Source organism: Cynoglossus semilaevis, chromosome 1 (assembly GCF_000523025.1).
Source record: "Cynoglossus semilaevis isolate Cse_v1.0 chromosome 1, Cse_v1.0, whole genome shotgun sequence".
Taxonomy (NCBI): domain Eukaryota; kingdom Metazoa; phylum Chordata; class Actinopteri; order Pleuronectiformes; family Cynoglossidae; genus Cynoglossus; species Cynoglossus semilaevis.
Genome location: NC_024307.1, coordinates 340,946 through 351,892, shown reverse-complemented (window position 1 = coordinate 351,892; position 10,947 = coordinate 340,946). Strand labels below are relative to the sequence as shown.

Genomic DNA, 10,947 nt, shown 5'->3' with positions numbered 1-10,947 from the left:
TAATAAAAACCCCCCCCATATATTATATAGAGCACACACACTACATAAATATATATATATACATATATATATATATATATATATATATATATAGTATGTTGAGACGAGGCCAGTCCACCACTTTAGCAACTCTGCTCTCCGTCCGGCAGATGGCGACGGTGTGCCGTGTGTGACTCCGCCGCTGCTGTAGAAGAAGCGCTGTAGTCTGTCCTGTGGCTGGACCAAGATGGCTGCCGTCATGAGGATTGTCAACAGAAGCAGCTTCACTTCGGCTATGGGCCACCAGTACCTGGCGTTTAGCGCTGCAGCGAACGTCCGAGCAGTGAGTTAATTTGATTAAACTGTTCTTACTCATAGAAGTGAAGTATCAGTAATTATTTATTATTTACCCGCTCGTGTGCGTGTGTTGTAGTCTGCTGTCGGAGCAGGTCAAACACTTCCAGAGAGGGTAAAAATAGTGGAGGTGGGCCCCAGGGATGGTCTTCAGAACGAGAAGGTAATGTCGTAGTTATTCTACTTTTATGTATATTTTAATAGTTTATTGTCTTAAATCCCACAGTGTCAGCAAACAAAAATAACGAATTGTTTTGTAACAAATACTGTGTTTGCTCTAACGTTTGTTGGTAACATCAGGAAACTAAAGTCTGAAGCATGTTCTTGTCTTGGACTTGTAAATCCTGAGGCCTTAAAAACTTAAAAAAAAAACACCCCTCTGGTCTCGTGGCCTTAACTGAGCCTAAAGCTAACATTCTCTGTTCATGTTAGCTAACGTCACACAACAACAGTTGTTAAAATTTCTTTAGCTTTAAGAGGCTGTACTGTTGGAATAATCAAAATAATCCACATTATGAATAGAACTGCAATAAGATTAATTTCAAACTCATATTGTGGTATTTGTCAAGTGGATTTTCCACTTCTGTACTCACTCTGACAGCACACCTGACTACTGTCACAATGGCTTTTCACCTGCATCACCCTCACATACCTCTCTGCCACTTCTGACTTTCTTCCCCACAGTTCCTCCCTAGCTGCTGTTTCCTGTTGACTTAACAGTTAAAGACTATTTAAGCCTAAGCTTAACTGGACTTTGCTAGTTCTCATGGACTTTCTTGAAAACTTTTGTGATTTTTGTTTTGATCGATCTCTAATTTGAAGCCGTTTTCTGGTTTATTGAAGCATAAGAAATAACAAAAGTTACATTGATGAGGGCTTGTGTTTAATATAATGAACCTCCCTGGTGTTTTTAAAATCTTGTTGTCTCCTGTTGTTGTTTTTCTGTTCCCGCTCTCAGACTCTAGTGCCCACAGAGACCAAAATCCAGCTGATTGACCTGTTGTCCGAGTCAGGACTGCCGGTCATCGAGGCCACCAGTTTTGTTTCTCCAAAATGGGTCCCACAGGTGGGTCTGCTGTCGTAGCAGTTCGTATACAAAGTGCCGAGAATGTCTAAAATAAAACAAGCTTCCCCTTTTCTCAGCACTAACTGCTTCCTCTTTTTATCGTGGTCTCACCTCATGTCAGATGGCGGACCAGGTGGAGGTGATGAAGGGGATTTGTAGAAAACCCGGAGTCACTTACCCCGTCCTTACACCCAACCTCAAAGGTTTCCAGGCTGCTGTGAGTATCGGCACGATACTTCATCACCACGTCACAAATACTGGACTATAAACGCTACCTTGTATTATATCGCAGTTGACAGCAGGAGCTAAAGAGGTCGCCATCTTTGGTGCAGCGTCTGAGCTTTTCAGCAAGAAGAACATAAACTGCTCTGTGGACGAGAGTTTGCTGCGTTTTGAGGAGGTGATGGAAGCAGCTAGAGAGGCTTGTGTGCCTGTCAGAGGGTACGGGAAATTACAAGAAACTATACAATTAGGGATGTCTGATATTAATCTTTTTGCCAATATTGTCCAAACACTGAATTTTCGATTCTGATATCAACCAATACCAATTTATTTATGTCACATCATCTGGGTGAAACCCAGGTATTGCATCATTCCTTTTTTGGTATTGGAGTAAAAAAATGATATTGATTCTTGCCTATTGCCTATTACCTATAATTATGCTAATATTGGCAATAATATTGATTGGCGAATAATATCGGACATCCTTAGATACAATTGTTTTGTATCATACTTCCATTCCTGAAGTCTATGTTCATGCACAAATCTTGTTGATACGCAGATATGTGTCCTGCGTTCTTGGATGCCCGTACGAAGGCAAGGTAGCGCCTGAAAAAGTCGCCCATGTAAGTTTCTGTTTAGTTAACTTAAAAATGACCAGACGACCGACAAATCCTTGATGTAAAAAAAAACCTTTTATTGACTGTGAAGATGTATTCCCGTCCTTCAGGTTGCGAAGCGTCTGTACTCCATGGGCTGCTACGAAATCTCCTTGGGTGACACCATTGGAGTTGGGACTCCGGGGAGCATGAGTCAGATGTTGGCAGCTGTGACTCGAGAGGTGCCACTCAATGCTCTGGCAGTGCACTGTCATGATACCTATGGTCAGGCCTTGGCGAACATTCTTGTAGCCTTACAGGTCAGTTTTCAAACACAGTTTTAATTTTCTTAGACATTCGAAAGTCTGATGAAGCAAAGAAACATAACAGAATTTTTTTTTTATTTCTCCACAGATGGGGATCAGTGTGGTAGACTCGTCTGTAGCTGGACTGGGAGGCTGTCCTTATGCCCAGGGGGCTTCAGGGAACGTTGCCACCGAAGATGTCGTTTACATGTTGCACGGTCTTGGAATTCAAACGGTAAGATGCCAGGCATTATTTCTCCTTGGTTTCTCAGGTGTTTGGTAGTTTGGCCATTCAGTTTGATGCATGTGGTGCAGTGGTGTTGACTTACAACCACAGTACCTGCCATTACGCCTGTAGCCTTCAACCTTAGTCCATAATAACCTGCTGGTCTCAGCCAAGGCTGTGGTGAAACCTATCATTTGACCTTGGATTTCTAACTCTGCTAATTCAAATAATTAAATTTTAATTTGTTTCAAATCATAATTACAGTTTAAATTTATTTCTGCTGAAGTTAAACTTATGTCGTCATCGCAATTAGAAAATCTTCTCTTTAACTTGTGACTTTTTGGATGATGAACCGAAACAGTTTTGGTTCAAAATGTTGTAATGAAAACACTGTCCTGCACTGTTGTGTTGTCAGTTGATACACAGATAGCATTGACATACTTAGCAGTTGTAGCAACTTTTGAAATGAGTCATGTGGACACGTTTCCTTTGGGTTCTTTAGCTTTTTTTTTTTTTTTTTTTTTTTTGGCATCTTGACTTCAACGCTGCTAATTCCTAATTGTGCCTGAGTTACAATATGATTTTTTTTAATAAATATATATTAAGTTGTACAGTGGATCCAAATCATTAACTTGTGAGAAAAAGATTGTTTTAGTGGAGCGACGTGGGACACCTAGGGTCAGAGTAAAAAAAAGGAAATACATATATACAAATACAAGTTAAGCACGAAACGTGTAATGAAATATAATGATCTTCTCGTTTAAATTTTACTCACAAATTACCCACACTGTGTAAAACTCCGGTCTGTTTAGTTGAACACAACACTTAATACACTTGTAGGAATTGAAATAAGACACACACGAAGATCTTCTTCATCGGCTCTGAGTCTCTCAAGTTATTTTAGTTTTTATAGCAATTTGCTGCCACCTACAGGATGGGTATTTAATTGTTCTGCAAAGACAAACCATTTGCAGTAAATACAAAATACTTTTCCACTGTGTACCTGAGGATTTCAGCTGCACAGCGGGAGCCACAGGTTTAACCAACGTCTGTTAGAGCCCTGAGTAAGATTTTCATCTGGATCTAGGACAAAATTACAGACACAAACAAACCTCTAAGAGGGGCAACTAGTCACCCTGGTTCTATTTTGTTCTGTATCGTCTGAGTCTTACCATTTGACTTTTGCATCCCGACTCCAGGGGGTGGACATGTCAAAGCTGATGAATGCTGGAGCTTTCATCTGCCGAATCCTGAACAGAAAAACCAACTCCAAAGTGGCACAGGCGTCCTGCAAACTGTAGAGCAGCCTCGTCAGCATCCGCAGCGTCCTCCGCTCCGTGGTACTGGGATGGTACTGACTTCCTTTTATTTCCGTTCTAAAAACCCGAGTACTTGATGAGATAATCACTACATGAAAGCGCGCAGCTGGACCAGTGCCTTATGAAAGGTCAGTCGGACTCTTCTGTTTATCATTGTTAAGATGGTGGAAAAAAGAAAGTGAATGGAAGTCAAACTCTGGAAGTGTTTAAACCTCTGATCAGGTCTGACCTCGGAGTACTCATCTGTCACTGGACCGTCTTTGAAAAGCCATCATATAATTATCCAACTGGGGCATTGTATTGGTTGATGAAATGATGTGAAAGTGCAGATTTAGTTTTTACATTCACAGGATTTATAGTTTAATGTATTTATTTAAAAATCACTGTAAAATAATTATATCATGAGTTTTTAAAATAAAAATTACTATAAATTAAAGTGTTTGGCCTCAAATGTAAATCATTATATTTTTCCCCATTTTTTTTTTAATGGACAGTTCCTATTGCTGTTTTTTTTTTTTTTAAATATTGTACCAGTGTAAACGAGCACAATAACCATTAAATCACATTTTGACTGTATAGGGAGCTAATTAATTGTGTGTAATTGTGTGATCTAATCTGTCAGATCATCTCAGGTCCTTTTAGACCTTGTTGAGGAAATGATTCATGATAAACAAAACCTTCTTCTTGGCCGCACCTCGGAGAAACCTGACTGTCGGGTCTGACAAGCCGACTGAGATTCTTGACTACGAGACTTTGCAACACAGAAACTGATGTATGTATGATGGAAAAACAGCACGTCACCATGATTCACGGATCATTTAAACTAGCATTGCTGATCTCACACTTGCGTTAGACAAATCCCAGGGTGCGCCAAGCAAACAAAACTGTCACAAAAAGTAATCTTGATTTTTAAATTTACTCAAATCACTCGATGTGAAACTTGGGCCTGTTTAGTTGAACACAACACTAATATAGTCAGAGGAATTGAAGAAAGATGCACAAAGATTTTAAAATGTCTCGGGATTTTTTTTTTTATTATTATTTTTTAAGCCATAAATTGCCACCTAGTGGAGGAGAATTACATTTTTCTGCCTGTCACTATTGCTTAGACAAACAATGAGAAATGATGTAATAGTTTTCTGGCCCACTATGGTGCTGCGACACAGTGGTTGAGAAACATTGGTGAAATGGCTGACTCATTGGACACTGGAGTTGTCATGATGAGTATGTACCAACAGATAATCCAGCAACGTTGGCGTAAATTCAACCGTCCAGCAATAGGAAAAAATGTTGAGATTTTAATCTAATAAATTAACCATCTTTAACAACAGGACAAACTCTACAAACACTTCATCAAATATCTTTAAACTTAATTTATTTATAAAAAATATACCAAGTGCAGCATACGCATGTACATGTGACATGTACAGTGGAGGGTCAGAGACTCACGCGGTCACATGACACACCTGCGTGTGTCGTGTTGACTCGTTCACTCTGCTCCAGCTCCAGAAACAAAGTTAAACAGCAGCGTTCTATTTGCCCACTCTGTCAACTCTGTTTTGTTTGTTTTTTTTTACCCAGACTAGTTTGTCTAATGAACCCGGCTGTTTATATTTATATTTGTACATTTTTATGTATAATTTGTGGCTGAGCACAAAACCTGAGAGCATGCTTGTCTCTACACTGTGTCAAACATAAAGAAATACGCTGATGATACATTGATTTACAGGATGTAACTTTTCAAGAAGAAAAGAAAAGAAAAGAAAAAAAGTCATATTTGGCCAGTTTTTCTACGTTTTCAAGTAATAACCAGCCGTAAGTCCAGGGCGTTGGGAGCGTCTGCACTCCAGCACTAAACTTGTTTGTCTTTCATAAACACTTGAGATCATGTGGACGACAAAGCTGTCGCATGAAGAAGTCATTTCAGTGTAAATTCAACAAGAGATGATTGGAATGTACGTTACACGTAATACTCATAGAAGACACTGTAGGCAGGGAGGGGGGAATACTTCTGCCAGGTGTGTCCTGAGTTCAAATGTGCGGCTTCATTTCCTCCCCATGTCGGAAAGGGTGAAACTGAACATTGGACAGTCTGACAGAAGGGAAACTGTGACGATAAAAAGGCACAAAGTTCTTTGTTGTATTCAAAAGAAAACATCTTACATTTTTGGTTAAAAAAAAGTGACTTGTAAAAATTGTGGATGTCGACGTAGAAACCAGGGTTCATGCTGTGGTGCAGTGACCAGAAGAGTCCAGGTCCACTGACCGACTCAGGGTCAGGGTCTTTTTCTGGTTTTGACTGGTAAGGTTCAGTCTGTTACCAGAGTCTAGTTCCAACACTGCTTTGCTCCCAGTCTGTGTTCTGATTTCAGGCTTCGATCATGACTCTATGGTCAGGTTTGGAGCCGAAGCGCGGATCTTGTCCTGGAGTTTCAGCGTGGGTGCGAACGGCAGGGCGTAAGCGGTGGCCTTAAAGAAAGGGGGCTTTTCCTTTTCTTCCAGCTTGGACGACCGCAGGTTGCAGTTGTTGAAGGGTTCGTCGCGGTAGTCGTCGTGGTGCACGGCCATGTTGCGATGGCGCATCTTGATCTTGTTGGCACACCGTGCGATGCGCTTGGAGATCAGGTATATGATCTCGCAGATGTTCAGGATGATGCAGAGAGCCGAAGCCCCCACCATGAAGTAGGTGAAGACCTTCTTCTCCGTGGGGTGGCCGATGTAGCAGTCCACCTGGTTTGGACAGGGAGACACCTCACACTTGACCAGCCTGGGCAGGTAGAAGCTGTCGTAGACCCAGTGGAGGATGTAGAGGAAGGAGATCTCGATGGCGGTTTTGACAAAGAGGCTGATCACGTAGGTCCACCACAGACCGCCGTGTTTCTTGCCCGTGTTTTTGTAGAGCTTGGTTTCATCTCCGTGCTTGGCCCTGTACTTGCGCTCGCGGTCGTCCCGGTACGCCACGTGCATGACCACCATGAAGGACGGACACGTGACGAAGATGAGCTGCAGCGCCCACAGGCGGATGTGGGAGATGGGGAAGAAGAAGTCGTAGCAGACGTTGGCGCAGCCGGGCTGCTTGGTGTTACAGTCGAAGTCCTTCTGCTCGTCGCCCCAAACCCTCTCCGCCGCCACCACGTACACCATCACTCTGAAGACGAACACCACGGACAGCCATATCCTTCCAAAGGCTGTGGAGTATTTGTTCACGCCACTGAGGAGAGCCTGGAACGTCTTCCAGTCCATGTCTGTCGGCTGTCAATCAAATCTCTCTTCAAACAAAGCCCTTTTTAACCACTAGGAGTTGATCTTCAAATCTGTTTTTGAATGGGGAAAAAAAAAATTTGAAAAGGCCCTTTTTAACCACTAGGAGTTGATCTGAAGATCTGAAGAATCTGTTTTTGAATGAGGAAAAAAAAAATTAGAAAAGAAAAAAAAATGACTTCCGTCCAGTTCTCAGTGAATTCTTGACTTTTTGAATCATTTCTAAATATTATTTCTTGCTGCTCTTTTTCCTTCTAACCTTCATCCCATTTGTTCTTCTTAAAAAAAAACCCCAGAACAGACAAAAGAAGAAGAAAGACGAGAAGGCCTCGGTCCAAACCAAACCACGGAGAATAAAAACAACTTTCACCGCTGGATTAATCGTTTGTTTAGAGAAGGTTTCCTGTTCTTTACATTTATGAGGGAAATGTTTCACTTTTTTTTTTTTTTTACTACACACCACTAATCACTGAGGGTATTCTGGGATACATCAGCGGAGCCTGAAACTGTGACGTTTCACGTGCCTCTTTTTTTTTTTTTTTTTTTTTTACGTACATGACGTGTGCGTCATTTGGACGATTTCGTATCCAAATCTGGCATCTCCGTGTTCGGATTTGAACTTCAGAATTCACGGCCAACGCTGTCGAACCGTCCGCGGATCAACACCACGAGTCTGGACTTAAACTAGAACCGAATCTTTTCTCCTCATCTCTGACACACGGGGAGGAAAAAGAAAGAAAGAAAAACGTTCTAGACGTTTTTATGTTTTACTTACCGGAGGAAGTATCAGTCCATGGTGACCAGAGGAAAACGGTTCCTGTAGTTTGTTAAACTTTTAATTTCTCGTCCTTTTCCGCTCAGACGGAACTCCTTCACCAGGTAAACGGGGCGCAGTGTCGAGAACTGTGTCCGTGGGTGTGGTTACAGAACAAGACGGAGTGGAGCTGATGATCTTCTACTGTTTTACTTCCCTCCCTCCCTTTCTCCCCCTCCCTCTCTCTCTCTCTCTCTCTCTCTCCCACACACACACACTCACACACCCGTTTTTGAAAAGAAAAAGAAAAAAGAAGAAGGAAAGAAAAGTGTTTCACTTTAGTTCATATCTCCAGGAACAATTCGTGGAACCAGGTCGACACGTGAAGGTAGCCGTCAGCAGCCAATCAGAGTCCAGCTGCTGTCAAAGTCAGACGTCACGGGGGGGTGAAGATCCAGAAGTAAAGATGCTGGAGTTCAGTCTGTCTCCAAGATAATCTCCAGGAAACCAAAACCAAAACAAACAAAAAACGATCATCATCATCATCTGATGAAAGTCTGTGATTTGGTAAAAAAAAAAAAAAAAAATCTACTATATTGATGCTGCCAAGCATGTGTTTTTTTCTGGGAATCGACCCCAGGACTCTCTGTTTCTGAGGCAGTCATACTAACCGCTACTTTATGGAACTGACAAAAATAAAAAAATGTAAATAATATATAATATAATATATTGTAATATAGTTTTCTTTAAAAAATTTTTTTTTTTTTTTTGCAGTCTGCTATAAAGAGTTCACTCTTATTACTTGTTTACTTAACTAAAACAGTTAAGTAAACAAGTAAACACACTGTGCTAGTCTCTCTCTCTCTCTCTCTCTCTCTCCCCCTCTCGTTCCAATAATTTTTGTCTTTTGTTCTTCTTTTTCTCAGAACTGCTGACGACGCTGCCTCTTTGTCTCAACTTGTTCTTCACCATCACACACTGTAAGTAACAGGCAGACACTCCCTAGGACCAATATATTTATATATTTATTTATTTTAACATTGTGCTCAATAGACCGAGGTGCTGGATGACGTACATCTGTGGAGGGAGGTGTGACGTCACAGGCCGCATCATTAAATATTCTCTTCTCCACTGTAAGTAACAGGCAGACACTCCCTAAGACCAATATATTTATTTATATATTTTTATTTTTTTTACATTGTGCTCAATAGACCGAGGTGTTGGACGACATACATCTGTGGTGGGAGGTGTGACGTCACAGGCTGCATCATTAAATATTCTCTTCTCTTTTCTTTAACATCCTGCTGGATTTTGGTTAAATCCACACACACACACACACACACCCACAGGGCACCCAAAAACATGTATTGAATTTCCATTCTCTCGCTCAGACAAACCTGTGTTCAGCTAACACCCATCAGACACTCAGGTTGCACTCCCGTCGGCCAATCAGAGAGCGCTGCTGTCGTACAGTGTTGCTAATGAAAGCGAGTCAGTGTCTTTGAAGTGTTTGTATATTAACGCGGATGAAAAAAAAAAAACCTCCGTGTGTTTGCTACAACGTGCCTCGTCTTGCAGCCTGTATCAACCTGCGGTGTTTACACGCAACCAGGATTCTTTTCTGTTTGCTTGGTGTTTTTTTTGTTGTTGTTATTTTTCTTATTTGAACCAAGGTGAGGAGATCAAAGCCGAGTTCACAGGAAACAACGTTAATAACCGACACCGTCGTCAATGACCCGATCAGACCCAGACCAGACGACATGGCAGCTCCGAGCTACAACTCTCACGACTCTGTCAAAAGTCTCAGCCTTGATGGCAGCACAGCAGCTTCATCTGCCATTCTCAGAGGTGCCCACGCACCACATGAAAGGGGGGGGGGGCAACCAGGGGGGGCACATGTGCGTGCGTGTGTGTGTGTGTGCCTGTGCTCTGACACACCTGCAGGAATGTTCCTGTGACTCAACCTCTGTCCTCGGCGAGTCTGAACACGAGGCAATAACACACCAGGGCAAACACTGGGCCTTTCCCTGCTGCCAGTGTGACAGAGGGGAAGTCAAGCAGAGAGCAGGGCAGATAATACCCCCCCCTCCCCCCCCCGCACACACACAGGAGATGGGAGTGGTTTCCTAATTGCACAAACCCGGGGCGACGCCCCCTGCAGGGCCTGGAACTGTTTCTCCGCAAACTCTGTGCTTTAAATACCACTAGAATGTTGATTGTCAGTAATGCTGCGTGCATGGCTACGAGTGAGGAAGCTGTTAGACCAGGAGGCGTGTCAAACATACGGCCCGGGGGCCCATACAGGCCCGCCAGCGTGTTCAATTTGGCCCACGTGCTGAATTTTAAAAAACAAAAACAAAACACAAACACTTGATGTTCAGGATAGTTTTTGTACAATTACACTTCATTAAATATAAACACATAACAACAACAATAATGATCATAAATATCTAATAAACTTGTACTTCTTTGCATGAAAACAAAGGAGGGAAAATTGACTTTAATTGTTAATAATAGTTCATTATGTTACGATTGCACTGGTCCGTTCAGCCCACACGGTCTTAGGCTAATTCTCTCTCTCCCTCTCTCTCTCTCCCTCTCTCTCTCCCTCTCTCTCCCTCTCTCTCTCACACACACATTTTTCTATTTGCATCTTAAAGTATCTTGTTTTTCAGGTCCTGCGACTCTCTGCGGTGTCAGGGGTCACACGTCTGACTTATCAACAATCTGCACCAGGTTCCATTTGCACTTTAATATCGACGTAAACAGTTCCAGTGGGAACTGTTTCAAAAGTGCTGCCAGATGAGTGTGCCTCGGTGTGTATTTGTACAACAGACGCAGTATTAAGTACTCGTTGACCGACTC

General features: G+C 42.2%; 2 protein-coding genes and 1 long non-coding RNA gene across 6 annotated transcripts; 2 read left to right on the top strand and 1 right to left on the bottom strand.

Annotated features, from left to right (window-relative positions):
* Positions 1-167: 167 nt before the first annotated feature.
* Positions 168-4,581, top strand: hmgcl (3-hydroxy-3-methylglutaryl-CoA lyase). Its single transcript, XM_008318514.3, has 9 exons — positions 168-322; positions 413-496; positions 1,292-1,399; positions 1,521-1,616; positions 1,692-1,840; positions 2,181-2,244; positions 2,349-2,537; positions 2,632-2,757; positions 3,948-4,581. The coding sequence occupies exons 1-9, from the start codon at positions 227-229 to the stop codon at positions 4,047-4,049; spliced, it is 1,014 nt and encodes a 337-aa protein (XP_008316736.1). The 5' UTR covers positions 168-226; the 3' UTR covers positions 4,050-4,581.
* A 157-nt stretch (positions 4,582-4,738) lies between these two features.
* gjb3 (gap junction protein beta 3) lies at positions 4,739-8,942 on the bottom strand. 2 transcript variants are annotated; one of them, XM_025059806.1, is made up of 3 exons: positions 8,104-8,942; positions 7,429-7,459; positions 4,739-7,359 (listed from the first exon to the last, which is right to left on the bottom strand). In XM_025059806.1, exon 3 carries the CDS (start codon positions 7,308-7,310, stop codon positions 6,447-6,449), a length of 864 nt encoding a protein of 287 aa, XP_024915574.1. In that variant the 5' UTR covers positions 7,311-7,359; positions 7,429-7,459; positions 8,104-8,942; the 3' UTR covers positions 4,739-6,446. The 2 variants fall into 2 exon arrangements, with proteins under 2 accessions (XP_024915574.1, XP_008315601.1); XM_008317379.3 differs by lacking the exon at positions 7,429-7,459 and having other exon boundaries at positions 4,739-7,381; positions 8,104-8,941.
* Positions 7,885-10,939, top strand: LOC112487694 (uncharacterized). 3 transcript variants are annotated; one of them, XR_003051019.1, is made up of 4 exons: positions 7,885-8,207; positions 9,009-9,062; positions 9,756-9,930; positions 10,758-10,869. It is a non-coding gene; the product is annotated as an uncharacterized LOC112487694 (long non-coding RNA). The 3 variants fall into 3 exon arrangements; XR_003051018.1 differs by lacking the exon at positions 9,756-9,930 and having other exon boundaries at positions 10,758-10,939; XR_003051017.1 differs by lacking the exons at positions 7,885-8,207; positions 9,009-9,062 and having other exon boundaries at positions 9,270-9,930.
* The last annotated feature ends 8 nt before the right edge of the window (positions 10,940-10,947 follow it).

What these genes read in the sequence shown, in the direction of transcription:
- gjb3 (XM_025059806.1), bottom strand. Translation starts at nt 7,310, where the DNA reads ATGGACTGGAAGACGTTCCAGGCTCTCCTCAGTGGCGTGAACAAATAC.
- hmgcl (XM_008318514.3), top strand. Translation starts at nt 227, where the DNA reads ATGGCTGCCGTCATGAGGATTGTCAACAGAAGCAGCTTCACTTCGGCT. An exon ending in CTCCAAAATGGGTCCCACAG is followed by an intron (nt 1,400 to 1,520) that starts GTGGGTCTGCTG and finishes ACCTCATGTCAG; the next exon opens with ATGGCGGACCAGGTGGAGGT. An exon ending in CGCCTGAAAAAGTCGCCCAT is followed by an intron (nt 2,245 to 2,348) that starts GTAAGTTTCTGT and finishes CCCGTCCTTCAG; the next exon opens with GTTGCGAAGCGTCTGTACTC.